Genomic DNA, 13934 nt, shown 5'->3' with positions numbered 1-13934 from the left:
GACATATACGCCTCACAAGTAACATGCCCAGTGCAGTGTGTGACCCTGTCTGATTTGTGCCAGTGACATATACGCCTCACTAGTAACATGCCCAGTGCAGTGTGTGACCCTGTCTGATTAGTGCCAATGACATATACGCCTCACAAGTAACATGCCCAGTGCAGTGTGTGACCCTGTCTGATTAGTGCCAATGACATATACGCCTCACAAGTAACATGCCCAGTGCAGTGTGTGACCCTGTATGATTAGTGCCAGTGACATATACGCCTCACTAGTAACATGCCCAGTGCAGTGTGACCCTATCTGATTAGTGCCAGTGACATATACGCCTCACTAGTAACATGCCCAGTGCAGTGTGTGACCCTGTATGATTAGTGCCAGTGACATATACGCCTCACCAGTAAAATGCCCAGTGCAGTGTGTGACCCTGTCTGATTAGTGCCAATGACATATACGCCTCACAAGTAACATGCCCAGTGCAGTGTGTGACCCTGTATGATTAGTGCCAGTGACATATACGCCTCACTAGTAACATGCCCAGTGCAGTGTGACCCTATCTGATTAGTGCCAGTGACATATACGCCTCACAAGTAACATGCCCAGTGCAGTGTGTTAATCTGACCCTGTCTGAGGATCACTTAGGAACACATTCTGGTCAGCTGACTTACATAGCTCCACCCATTCGCCTTCACAAACGCCAGCACAAAGGAGGTTATAGTGGCAGCTACTGTCAGAAACATGAGCAGGAAATGAGCCTGAGAAGAGAGCAGAGTATCAATCAATAAGCTACATAGTCACGGTGCTTTAGCTAATACTTTATAAAATAAGGCCGTGCAGACTTATTACAGTATTCACAAGGTTATGGCATAGAAATGTCATTAGAGTTACACTTTACCAACAACAAAATGTCACCACAGGCTGGGACCATCACATTTATTTAGTATATAGAATCAGTTACTTATTGTGAACAAGCTACACTTCAAAAGGAGAATAAGCCAATGTGTCCCTGTAACCCATAACTAGGAAATGTCACCATATCCCTGTGTCCCAGGTCATTAGGAAATGTAATAAAGTTACTAATCTGTCTGTCATTAATGTCTTCTCTAATCTATTGGATTTCTATGCAGAGTTTGCCACCTCCTTAAGGTTCAAACCCATTTCAGACCATCAGAAACCGACCATAACCCAATTACCGTGTGATTATCCAATGAGCTGAGGTCTGAAATTTCCCGTTAGAGAGTGCGGGTAGATCTCTCCAACTGTATTCCAATCCATCAGAAACCGACCATAACCCAATTACCGTGTTATTATCCAATGAGCTGAGGTCTGAAAACTCCCGTTAGAGAGTGCGGGTAGATCTCTCCAACTGTATTCCAATCCATCAGAAACCGACCATAACCCAATTACCGTGTTATTATCCAATGAGCTGAGGTCTGACAACTCCGTTAGAGAGTGCGGGTAGATCTATCAAAGCTGTATTCCAATCCATCAGAAACCGACCATAACCCAATTACAGTGTTATTATCCAATGAGCTGAGGTCTGACAACTCCAGTTAGAGAGTGCAGGTAGATCTCTCCAACTGTATTCCAATCAATCAGAAACCGACCATAACCCAATTACCAAGTGATTATCCAATGAGCTGAGGTCTGACAACTCCGTTAGAGAGTGCAGGTAGATCCCTTCAACTGTATTCCAATCCATTAGAAACCGACCATAACCCAATTACCATGTGATTATCCAATGAGCTGAGGTCTGTCAACTCCCGGTATGTGGTGCACAGCATTATCAACTGCAGAAAGAGCTAAAGAGATAAGGCAGTGCAGTGTAATACGCATGTGCTACCTGAGGGTATTTTATACCTGAGCAAAACAAACATAGGGCTAGATTAACAGTGGATCACTATTTATCATTCTCGCTTGATCTCCGCCTGAAGTAAGCTTTTTGCGTGTGTTGGGCTGTGCTTGTATTACAAGTTGAAAGTAAAAAGTTTTAGATTGCACACTAAACTGGCGCGCGTAAAAAGTTGAATTCCGAATATTGCAACCGCATTAACCTATTCTCCCATTGACTTAAATGGAGCTCAAAAAGTGGAAAAACACCCTAACCTTTACTCATGCGCAAACCCGATTGCATTTTCTCAAGTGCGCTAACCCAACTTGACATTTTTCATATTCCAATGTTCTTCACATAGAAGAATATGTTCTATTTATTCATAAACACATATTTCTACATATATCTTTTTTTTGGTAAAATATATATATCTGTACACACACACAAACATCCTATTATATAAAAGGCCAAGTGTGTTTGTCCGAAGCTGTCATGCGCAGTAAAGACAGCACAAGGACAAACACACCTGGCCTTTGAGTCCTACTCCCTAGCTGATCTGCGGCAGAAGTGGGCGTGGCTGAACATGAGCGGGGGGCGTGGACGGCATGAAGTGGCGTGGCCGGGCGTGAATGGCCTTGAAGGGGGCGTGGCCTGGTGCGGTCGCGAGATAGAGAGGAGAGGGGAGAGAGAGAGGAGGGGAGAGAGAGAGGAGGAGGGGAGAGAGAGAGGAGAAGGGGGGGAGAGAGAGCTCAAAAGAGAGGGGGAGAGAGAGAGAGAGCAAAAGAGGGGGGGAGAGAGAGTGAGCAAAAGAGGGGGGAGAGAGAGAGCTCAAAAGAGAGGGGGAGAGAGAGAGCACAAAAGAGAGGGGGAGAGAGAGAGCTCAAAAGACAGGGAGAGAGAGAAAGCGCAAAAGAGAGAGGGAGAGAGAGCGCGCAAAAGAGAGGGGGACATCGAGAGAGAGAGCAAAAGAGAGGGGAGAGAGAGAGAGAGATAGCAAAAGAGGGGGGAGAGAGAGAGCGCAAAAGAGAGGGGGAGAGAGAGAGCGCAAAAGAGAGGAAGAGAGCGCAAAAGAGAGGGGGAGAGAGAGCAAAAGAGAGTTGGGAGAGAGAGAGAGCGCAAAAGAGAGTTGGGAGAGAGAGAGCACAAAAGAGATGGGAGAGAGAGCGCAAAAGAGATGGGGGAGAGAGAAAGTGCAAAAGAGATGGGGGAGAGAGAAAGCGCAAAAGAGATGGGGGAGAGAGAAAGCGCAAAAGAGATGGGGGAGAGAGAGAGCACAAAAGAGAGGGGGAGAGAGAGCACAAAAGAGAGGGGGAGAGAGTGCAAAAGAGAGGGGGAGAGAGCGCGCAAAAGAGGGGGGAGAGAGGGAGCGCAAAAGAGAGTTGGGAGAGAGAGAGAGAGCGTAAAAGAGAGGGGGGAGAGAGCTCAAAAGAGAGGGGGGAGAGAGAGCTCAAAAGAGAGGGGGGAGAGAGAGAGCAAAAGAGGGGGGAGAGAGAGCAAAAGAGAGGGCAGAGGGAGAGAGCGCAAGGGGTGGGACCGCTGTACTGCAAAAAATGGCCCGTGTGAACGGGCTTTAGGACTAATATATATATACACACACACACACACACAAACACGATTATAAATAAGTATAGATATATATATATATAGGAATATCTATTTATAAATATTTAGAACATATTTCCCTATGTGCAGAACATTGGAATGTGAAATAGTTAAAGTAAATACACAGTTAAACACTAAATTAAATATGAATAATATATAAATATGCTTTTACATGTTTTCTTCTGCTTGACTGAAGGGGCTCCAATGCGCACACACACTATGGGGCCTATTTATCAAAAGAATGATAGTCGCACCACCAAGTTACCAAAGTTAAGTACTTTTATTGAGCCAAATTCCAAAAAATCAGCAACGTTTCGGACAAATGTCCTTAATCATGCATAGTTAAACAGACACTGATTCCATTCTTAAATACCTAAACAAGTCCCACCTTCCAAACGAATGAAATCACCTGTATGCAACATGTACAACACCTTTACATAATACTACCACCTAGTGGTCATACAAAAAATTACAAGCATATATAATCTAAATAAACAAAGAATTTACACAAAATATAAGTGTATGTAGTACAAACATATATATAATACACAATATATCTATAGGTCAATACTCCATTATATCATTTACATCACATATTTAAATATCAAAACATGTATTACCAATAGTATTTACAGAAAAACTGACCAGTCTAGTTCTTTGTTCATGCCACCTGGAAACAACGTACCTAGTTCATAAATCCAAAACGCTTCACGTTTTTTTAATAATTTGACACGATCACCCCCCCCCCCCTCCTAGGATGTTTAACCTGCTCTATTATTTGGAACCTTAGTTGACTAAGGTTATGGCCTGCTGACAAGAAATGATGATGGGCTACTGGGGCATCACTTTTCTTAGTCCTAATACTACTTTTATGTTAGACAATGCGTTCACATACAGAGCGTGAGGTCTCCCCCACGTACCCCAGCCCACATGGGCATTTAATTAAATAGACAACAAAGTCAGTATTACAAGTGTAGTACCCTTTGATGAAATATGTTTTGCCTGTGCTTGGATGACTAAAAGTTGGCCCTTTAATTAAACTATTACAGTTTGAACACCCTAAACAGGGAAAACTACCCAAATTCCTCTTGCCAATATATGTTTGAGCAGGACCCTTAGACGAACCAATATCCGCCCTTACCAGAACATCTTTTAAATTTTTGCCCCTTTTGAAAGCAGGCATAGGGGGGATTTTAAATTACTGGACACCTGGATTACAGGTGCTCAAAATGTGCCAATGTCTACGGAGGATTCTCAGAACCTGTTGGTTCCAAGGTGCATATTGACTCACAAATACTAATCTAGAAGGCTTCTAGTTTGAAAGTTTTTTTCTTTTCTAATAAAATTTGTCTAGGGGTACTCAATGCATTCTCAATTTCAGTTTCAATAAGCTCACGAGGATATCCCCTTTGCAGGAAACGATCCCCCATTTCTTTAGGCCTATCCTTAAGCACTGTTTCCTCAGACACAATACGTCTCACACATAAGAACTGGCTTCTAGGTAGGGATCTAACCAGCGAGGGAGGATGTGCACTCTTGTAGTGCAGGAGAGTGTTGCAATCTGTTGTTTTCCTGTAAAGGTCTACTGTCAGGCCTGATGTACATTTTGACACAACTGTGTCCAGAAATACAACACTCTCCTCACTAGAGACTAACTTAAACCTGATGTGACTGCTAGCTGTATTTAGATCATTAACAAAATGTACTAGGGTTCCAATGTCGCCCCCCCCAAATGCCAAACACATCATCTATATAGCGCCACCAGGTGGCGCCATATGATAAAAATAAAGGATTACTATACACAAAATGTTCTTCAAACATATTCATAAAAATGTTGGCGTATGTGGGGGCGACATTGGAACCCATAGCTGTACCTTGGAGCTGAAAATATTAATTATCCTTAAAAAGTAAATAATTACATCTTAAAACAATATTCAATAGCTGCAAAATAAATTCTGCCTGTGAAATTGTATATCTATCAGATTCGCTTTAAACCTTTTCAACCGCTCTAATACTTGCCTCATGGGTAATAGCTGTATATAACGATGTCACGTCAAGACTGAAAAGAATGCCTTTATTTCCCTCCAGTTGTAAATCATGTAATTTGACCAAAAAGTCCCCTGTATCCTGGATATATGAACTAGACATAACAAAAGGCCTAAGTACTTTATCTAAATATATAGACACCTTGGATAATACTGAGTCCATGCCTGCCACAATTGGGCGGCCCTGCAGATCCTTGTGTACTTTCGGCAATGTATACATCACAGGAGTGATGTCTTCTGATTCAAGAATAAACTTCCTTACATCTTTACTAATAATGCCATTTTTAAATGCAAAGTGAACACAAGTCTCAATCTCTTTTTTCACCTCAAAGATAGGGTTGTGGGTCAATGGTTTATACACCTCAAGGTCAGATAATTGTTTTTGAATTTCCTGGACATAGTAATTCTTGTCCAATAAAACAATTGACCCACCCTTATCTGCTCCTTTCACCACCAATTGTTTGTTATTGTTTAAACTGTCTAAAGCACATTTATCCTCAGATGTAAAATTTTTATTGTACCTTTGACAATGTTTATGGAACCCAGATACCTTATCCAAAGCCTCAATATCCTTTTGCACCAATTGGATATATGTTTGAACCCCAGGATTTACCTGCACAGGTGTAAATACACTCTTATTAGATAGACCTAGTGTGTCTATATATTTAGATAAAGTACTTAGGCCTTTTGTTATGTCTAGTTCATATATCCAGGATACAGGGGACTTTTTGGTCAAATTACATGATTTACAACTGGAGGGAAATAAAGGCATTCTTTTCAGTCTTGACGTGACATCGTTATATACAGCTATTACCCATGAGGCAAGTATTGGAGCGGTTGAAAAGGTTTAAAGCGAATCTGATAGATATACAATTTCACAGGCAGAATTTATTTTGCAGCTATTGAATATTGTTTTAAGATGTAATTATTTACTTTTTAAGGATAATTAATATTTTCAGCTCCAAGGTACAGCTATGGGTTCCAATGTTGCCCCCACATACGCCAACATTTTTATGAATATGTTTGAAGAACATTTTGTGTATAGTAATCCTTTATTTTTATCATATGGCGCCACCTGGTGGCGCTATATAGATGATGTGTTTGGCGTTTGGGGGGGCGACATTGGAACCCTAGTACATTTTGTTAATGATCTAAATACAGCTAGCAGTCACATCAGGTTTAAGTTAGTCTCTAGTGAGGAGAGTGTTGTATTTCTGGACACAGTTGTGTCAAAATGTACATCAGGCCTGACAGTAGACCTTTACAGGAAAACAACAGATTGCAACACTCTCCTGCACTACAAGAGTGCACATCCTCCCTCGCTGGTTAGATCCCTACCTAGAAGCCAGTTCTTATGTGTGAGACGTATTGTGTCTGAGGAAACAGTGCTTAAGGATAGGCCTAAAGAAATGGGGGATCGTTTCCTGCAAAGGGGATATCCTCGTGAGCTTATTGAAACTGAAATTGAGAATGCATTGAGTACCCCTAGACAAATTTTATTAGAAAAGAAAAAAACTTTCAAACTAGAAGCCTTCTAGATTAGTATTTGTGAGTCAATTTGCACCTTGGAACCAACAGGTTCTGAGAATCCTCCATAGACATTGGCACATTTTGAGCACCTGTAATCCAGGTGTCCAGGAATTTAAAATCCCCCCTATGCCTGCTTTCAAAAGGGGCAAAAATTTAAAAGATGTTCTGGTAAGGGCGGATATTGGTTCGTCTAAGGGTCCTGCTCAAACATATATTGGCAAGAGGAATTTGGGTAGTTTTCCCTGTTTAGGGTGTTCAAACTGTAATAGTTTAATTAAAGGGCCAACTTTTAGTCATCCAAGCACAGGCAAAACATATTTCATCAAAGGGTACTACACTTGTAATACTGACTTTGTTGTCTATTTAATTAAATGCCCATGTGGGCTGGGGTACGTGGGGGAGACCTCACGCTCTGTATGTGAACGCATTGTCTAACATAAAAGTAGTATTAGGACTAAGAAAAGTGATGCCCCAGTAGCCCATCATCATTTCTTGTCAGCAGGCCATAACCTTAGTCAACTAAGGTTCCAAATAATAGAGCAGGTTAAACATCCTAGGAGGGGGGGGGGTGATCGTGTCAAATTATTAAAAAAACGTGAAGCGTTTTGGATTTATGAACTAGGTACGTTGTTTCCAGGTGGCATGAACAAAGAACTAGACTGGTCAGTTTTTCTGTAAATACTATTGGTAATACATGTTTTGATATTTAAATATGTGATGTAAATGATATAATGGAGTATTGACCTATAGATATATTGTGTATTATATATATGTTTGTACTACATACACTTATATTTTGTGTAAATTCTTTGTTTATTTAGATTATATATGCTTGTAATTTTTTGTATGACCACTAGGTGGTAGTATTATGTAAAGGTGTTGTACATGTTGCATACAGGTGATTTCATTCGTTTGGAAGGTGGGACTTGTTTAGGTATTTAAGAATGGAATCAGTGTCTGTTTAACTATGCATGATTAAGGACATTTGTCCGAAACGTTGCTGATTTTTTGGAATTTGGCTCAATAAAAGTACTTAACTTTGGTAACTTGGTGGTGCGACTATCATTTTTCTGTTACCTTTGCTGGGGGTATTGTGCAGTGCCCCCTTAGTTTGCTCACTGTGTAAATCCCAGGTGCTGGATCTTTGGAACTTTTTTACCATTTGGGCCTATTTATCAACCCGTCAACTATGCTGCATTCGCCGGCACCAATACACTCGCCTAATTTGATTCCTTGACAAAGCATACCTGCGAAACGTACGTCGGAACTGAACTGTTCTATATTGAGTTTTATCACGTCTCTACACTAGCCAGGACACCTGGGGGCTTAGCGCTACTGTCTTGCTACTAAAGAGGTTTTGGTTTCGGCGGTCACACTCCTGCTGATCCATTTACCTCTTTGCAAGTTTGGCGATTTGAAGCATTTATTACAGCATATCTGCTTTTGTACCCTTACATTGTGGTGTTATCAAGGCTTATGTGACGCTTTTATATATTTTAAAATAAATTTGTATCCAAGTTTTGCCTAGTGTACTGTTTTCCCATCAGTATAAAGTGGGAGTGCGCATATCCTTGAGCTTAGTGGAAAGCTCCAACAAATGTGAGTAGTCATTTGTTACAAAACAACTACTTCCTCAAAGTGCCATTACAGATTCACACTATGTTGCAATTTTCTGTTTCCTTTTTTATGGGATCTCACTGAGGAATGCTAACAAGCTGAAAAACTCATCCAGAGGACACAGACATATCCTTTATTCAGAACTTTATTTGGTTTTCCTTTTATGATTTTTGTTATCACATTTATTTCACACTCGCCTAACATCGCTGCCGCGGATCTGAATACGCTCTCCAAAGTTACCAAAAAAGCTGTCAAAAAGCTGCGCACCAAGTACGGGTGATTAACTAACAGTCATCGATCTCGCTGCTATTCGGCTTTTTCCCAGCTTTATTGGTACCCTGTCACTAAACACCCACACTATACTAAACTGATTAAAACCTAAACTGCTGCTCATGGAGCCCACCGCCACTCTAATAAACGTATTAACCCCTATCCTGCCGCTCCCGGAGCCCACCGCCACCTACATTATGTTATTAACCCCTAATCTGCCGCCCCCTAAACCGCCGCCACCTACATTATGTTATTAACCCCTAATCTGCCCCCCTACACTGCAGCCACCTACATTATGCTTATTAACCCCTAATCTGCCGTCCCCAAAGTCGCCGCCACTATATTAAATTTATTAACCCCTAAATCTAAGTCTAACCTTAAACCTAACACCCACTAACTTAAATATAATTTAAATACATCTAAATAAAACTACTATCATTAACTACATTATTCCTATTTAAAACTAAATACTAACCTGTAAAATAAACCCTAAGCTAGCTACAATATAACTAATAGTTACATTGTATCTAGCTTAGGGTTTATTTTTATTTTACAGGCAAGTTTGTATTTATTTTAACTAGGTAGAATAGTTATTAAATAGTTATTAACAATTTAATAACTACCTATCTAAAATAAAGACAAATTTACCTGTAAAATAAAGCCTAACCTAAGTTACACTAACATCTAACACTACACTATAATTAAATAAATAAACTAAATTAAATACAATTACCTAAATTATATACAATTATCTAAAGTACAAAAACAAACAAACACTAAATTACAGAAAATAAAAAACAAATTACAAGATATTTAAACTAATTACACCTAATCTAATAGCTAATCAAAATACTTACCGGGAGTCATCTTCATCCAAGCCGGGCAGAAGTGGTCCTCCAGACAGGCAGAAGTCTTCATCCAGACGGCATCTTCTATCTTTATCCATCCGGCGCGGAGCGGGTCCATCTTCAAGACATCCGACGCGGAGCATCCTCTTCTGCCGACGACTACCCGACGAATGAAGGTTCCTTTAAGTGATGTCATCCAAGATGGCGTCCCTTAGATTCCAATTGGCTGATAGAATTCTATCAGCCAATCGGAATTAAGGTAGAAAAAATCCTATTGGCTGATGCAATCAGCCAATAGGATTGAAGTTCAATCCTATTGGCTGATCCAATCAGCCAATAGGATTGAGCTCGCATTCTATTGGCGGTTCCAATCAGCCAATAGGATTGAACTTCAATCCTATTGGCTGATTGCATCAGCCAATAGGATTTTTTCTACCTTAATTCCGATTGGCTGATAGAATTCTATCAGCCAGTCGGAATCTAAGGGACGCCATGTTGGATGACGTCACTTAAAGGAACCTTCATTCGTCGGGTAGTCGTCGGCAGAAGAGGATGCTCCGCGTTGGATGTCTTGAAGATGGACTCGCTCCACGCCAGATGGATGAAGATAGAAGATGCCGTCTGGATGAAGACTTCTGCCCGTCTGGAGGACCACTTCTGCCTGGCTTGGATGAAGACTTTTGCCCCTCTGGAGGACCACTTCTGCCCGGCTTGGATGAAGACTTCTGCCCATCTGGAGGACCACTTCTGCCTGGCTTGGATGAAGACTTTTGCCCCTCTGGAGGACCACTTCTGCCTGGCTTGGATGAAGACTTTTGCCCCTCTGGAGGACCACTTCTGCCCGGCTTGGATGAAGACTTCTGCCCGTCTGGAGGACCACTTCGCCCGGCTTGGATGAAGACGTCTCCCGGTAAGTCGATCTTCAGGGGGTTAGTGTTAGGAGTTTTTAAGGGTTTATTGGGTGGGTTTTATTTTTAGGTTAGGGCTTTGGGCCGCAAAAGAGCTAACTGCCCTTTTAAGGGCAATGCCCATCCAAATGCCCTTTTCAGGGCAATGGGGAGCTTAGTTTTTTTAGTTAGGGTTTTATTTCGGGGGGTTGGTTGTGTGGTTGGTGGGTTTTACTGTTGGGGGGTTGTTTGTATTTTGTTTTACAGGTAAAAGAGCTGATTGCTTTGGGGCAATGCCCCTCAATAGGCCCTTTTAAGGGCAATTGGTAGTTTAGGTTAGGCTAGGGTTTTTTTTTATTTTGGGGGGCATTTTTTTATTTTGATAGGGCTATTAGATTAGGTGTAATTATTTTAAATATCTGATAATTTGTTTATTATTTTCTGTAATTTAGTGTTTTGTTTTTTTGTACTTTAGATAATTGTATATAATTTAGTTAATTGTATATAATTTATGTAATTTATTTAATTATAGTGTAGTGTTAGGTGTTATTGTAACTTAGGTTAGGTTTTATTTTACAGGTACTTTTGTATTTATTTTAGCTAGGTAGTTAGTAAATAGTTAATAACTATTTAATAACTATTCTACTTAGTTAAAATAAATACAAACTTGTCTGTAAAATAAAAATAAACCCTAAGCTAGCTACAATGTAACTATTAGTTATATTGTAGCTATCTTAGGGCTTATTTTATAGGTAAGTATTTAGTTTTAAATAGGAATAATTTAGTTAAATATAATTTAAATAAATCTAAATAAAATTACTATCATTAAGTTAGGGGGTGTTAGGGTTAGACTTAACTTTAGGGGTTAATAAATTTAATATAGTGGCAGCGACGTTGGGGACGGCAGATTAGGGGTTAATAAGTATAATGTAGGTGGCAGCGGGGCGGCAGATTAGGGGTTAATAAATATAATGTAGGTGGTGTCGGGGCGGCAGATTAGGGGTTAATAAGTATAATGTAGGTGCGGCGGTATCGGGCGGTAGATTAGGGGTTAATAAGTATTATGTAGGTGGCGGCGGTGTCGTGGCGGCAGATTAGGGGTTAATAAGTATAATGTAGGTGGCAGGGTGGCAGATTAGGGGTTAATAAGTATAATGTAGGTGGCGGCGGTGTTGGGGCGGTAGATTAGGGGTTAATAAGTATAATTTAGATGGCGGCAGTGTAGGGGCAGCAGATAAGGGGTTAATAAGTATAATGTAGGTGGGGGCAGTGTAGGGGGCAGCAGATTAGGGGTGTTTAGACTCGGGGTACATGTTAGGGTGTTAGGTGTAAACTTTACTTTTATTCTCCCATAGGTATCAATGTGATATTGGGCAGCAGCGAACATGAGCTTTCGCTGCTTTCAGACTCCCATTGATTCCTTTGGCATCCGACGCCTCCAGGGCGGCGGATTGAAAACCAGGTACGCTGGGCCAGAATAGTGGTGAGCGTACCTGGTAGTTATTTGTTAACTAGCAAAAGTAGTCAGATATATCTGTAGTGACGTAAGCATCGATCTGTGTCGGACTGAGACCGGCGGATCGTATGTTACGTCACAAAATTCTACTTTTGCCGGTCTGTAGCCTTTGATAAATAAGGTGAATCAGGCTTGCCACAATTACGCTGCAGAATTGCAGCGTATTTGCGGTTGACGGCTTGATAAATAGGCTCCTATATATATATGTATTTATATGTCTGTAAATACACATAAATACATAGACATATATAGACATATATATATATATATATACATAAGCATACATCTTAAGACATGTATATGTATGTATATGTCTGTAAATACACATAAATACATAGACATATATAGACATATATATATACATAAGCATACATCTTTAGACATGTATATGTATGTATATGTCTGTAAATACACATAAATACATAGACATATATATATACATAAGCATACATCTTTAGACATGTATATGTATGTATTTATATGTCTGTAAATACACATAAATACATAGACATATATATATATATATATATATATATATATATATATATATATATATATATATATACATAAGCATACATCTTTAGACATGTATATGTATGTATATGTCTGTAAATACACATAAATACATAGACATATATAGACATATATATATATATATATATATATATATATACATAAGCATACATCTTTAGACATGTATATGTATGTATTTATATGTCTGTAAATACACATAAATACACATAAATACATAGACATATATACATAAGCATACATCTTTAGACATGTATATGTATGTATATGTCTGTAAATACACATAAATACATAGACATATATACATAAGCATACATCTTTAGACATGTATATGTATGTATTTATATGTCTGTAAATACACATAAATACATAGACATATATAGACATATATATATACATAAGCATACATCTTTAGACATGTATATGTATGTATTTATATGTCTGTAAATACACATAAATACATAGACATATATACATAAGCATACATCTTTAGACATGTATATGTATGTATTTATATGTCTGTAAATACACATAAATACATAGACATATATACACATATATACATAAGCATACATCTTTAGACATGTATATGTATGTATTTATATGTCTGTAAATACACATAAATACATAGACATATATACATAAGCATACATCTTTAGACATGTATATGTATGTATCTCTATGTTAAAGTCCTTTGCAGCCCCAATTTTTCCCTAACACATGAGATATCTTTGAGCCCTTATAACTTTTTAATGCAATTTAAAAAAAAAAATATTAGACAGTGTTGTGAGTGTAACTGTACTTTTTTGTGAAACTTTTTATTTGAGAGTAACAGTTAACCATAGATCTGAAGTCACCCTAACCCGACCAGTGTTAAATTCAATTGTGCATGAGCGAATAAGTGTGCTACTTCCGATGCGTACAATCAGGCGCGATGACCCCTTATTCTTTGTGCGTAACAGTAAGCGCGCCACTCGTAATCTAGCTCATATAGCACTAAAACACTAAACAAAAATAAAAACGAAGAGAGCTCAGTATAAAGTCACAATGCAGAGAGGGAAAGGGAAGAAAAGTCTGAATCCTGCAGGTCACTCCTCACACCATAGAATTTGATTTATTAGGCATCAATGCACTGTTTGCCGTGAAGATATTCTATGGTAATGAATGTTGTGAAACAGGGTCAGGATTCTATTACTTACATAATCACCCGTAACATATGCTTGTTCCCATAGTAGTTAAGAATTTATAATGGTAAAC

At 39.3% G+C, this 13934-nt stretch overlaps 1 protein-coding gene across 1 annotated transcript in view; it reads right to left on the bottom strand.

The window, feature by feature from the left end:
- Positions 1-13934, bottom strand: part of LOC128641157 (putative ferric-chelate reductase 1) — a 345832-nt gene that overhangs the window by 83041 nt on the left and 248857 nt on the right. Inside the window, exon 13 of the mRNA XM_053693724.1 lies at positions 669-755. Within this exon, the coding sequence (XP_053549699.1) occupies positions 669-755 (87 nt within the window). The remainder of the gene's footprint in view (positions 1-668; positions 756-13934) is intronic.

This window comes from Bombina bombina, chromosome 10 (genome assembly GCF_027579735.1).
Source record: "Bombina bombina isolate aBomBom1 chromosome 10, aBomBom1.pri, whole genome shotgun sequence".
Lineage (NCBI taxonomy): Eukaryota > Metazoa > Chordata > Amphibia > Anura > Bombinatoridae > Bombina > Bombina bombina.
The sequence above is the reverse complement of the archived record's forward strand: the minus strand, read 5'-3'. Positions and strand labels throughout refer to the sequence as shown.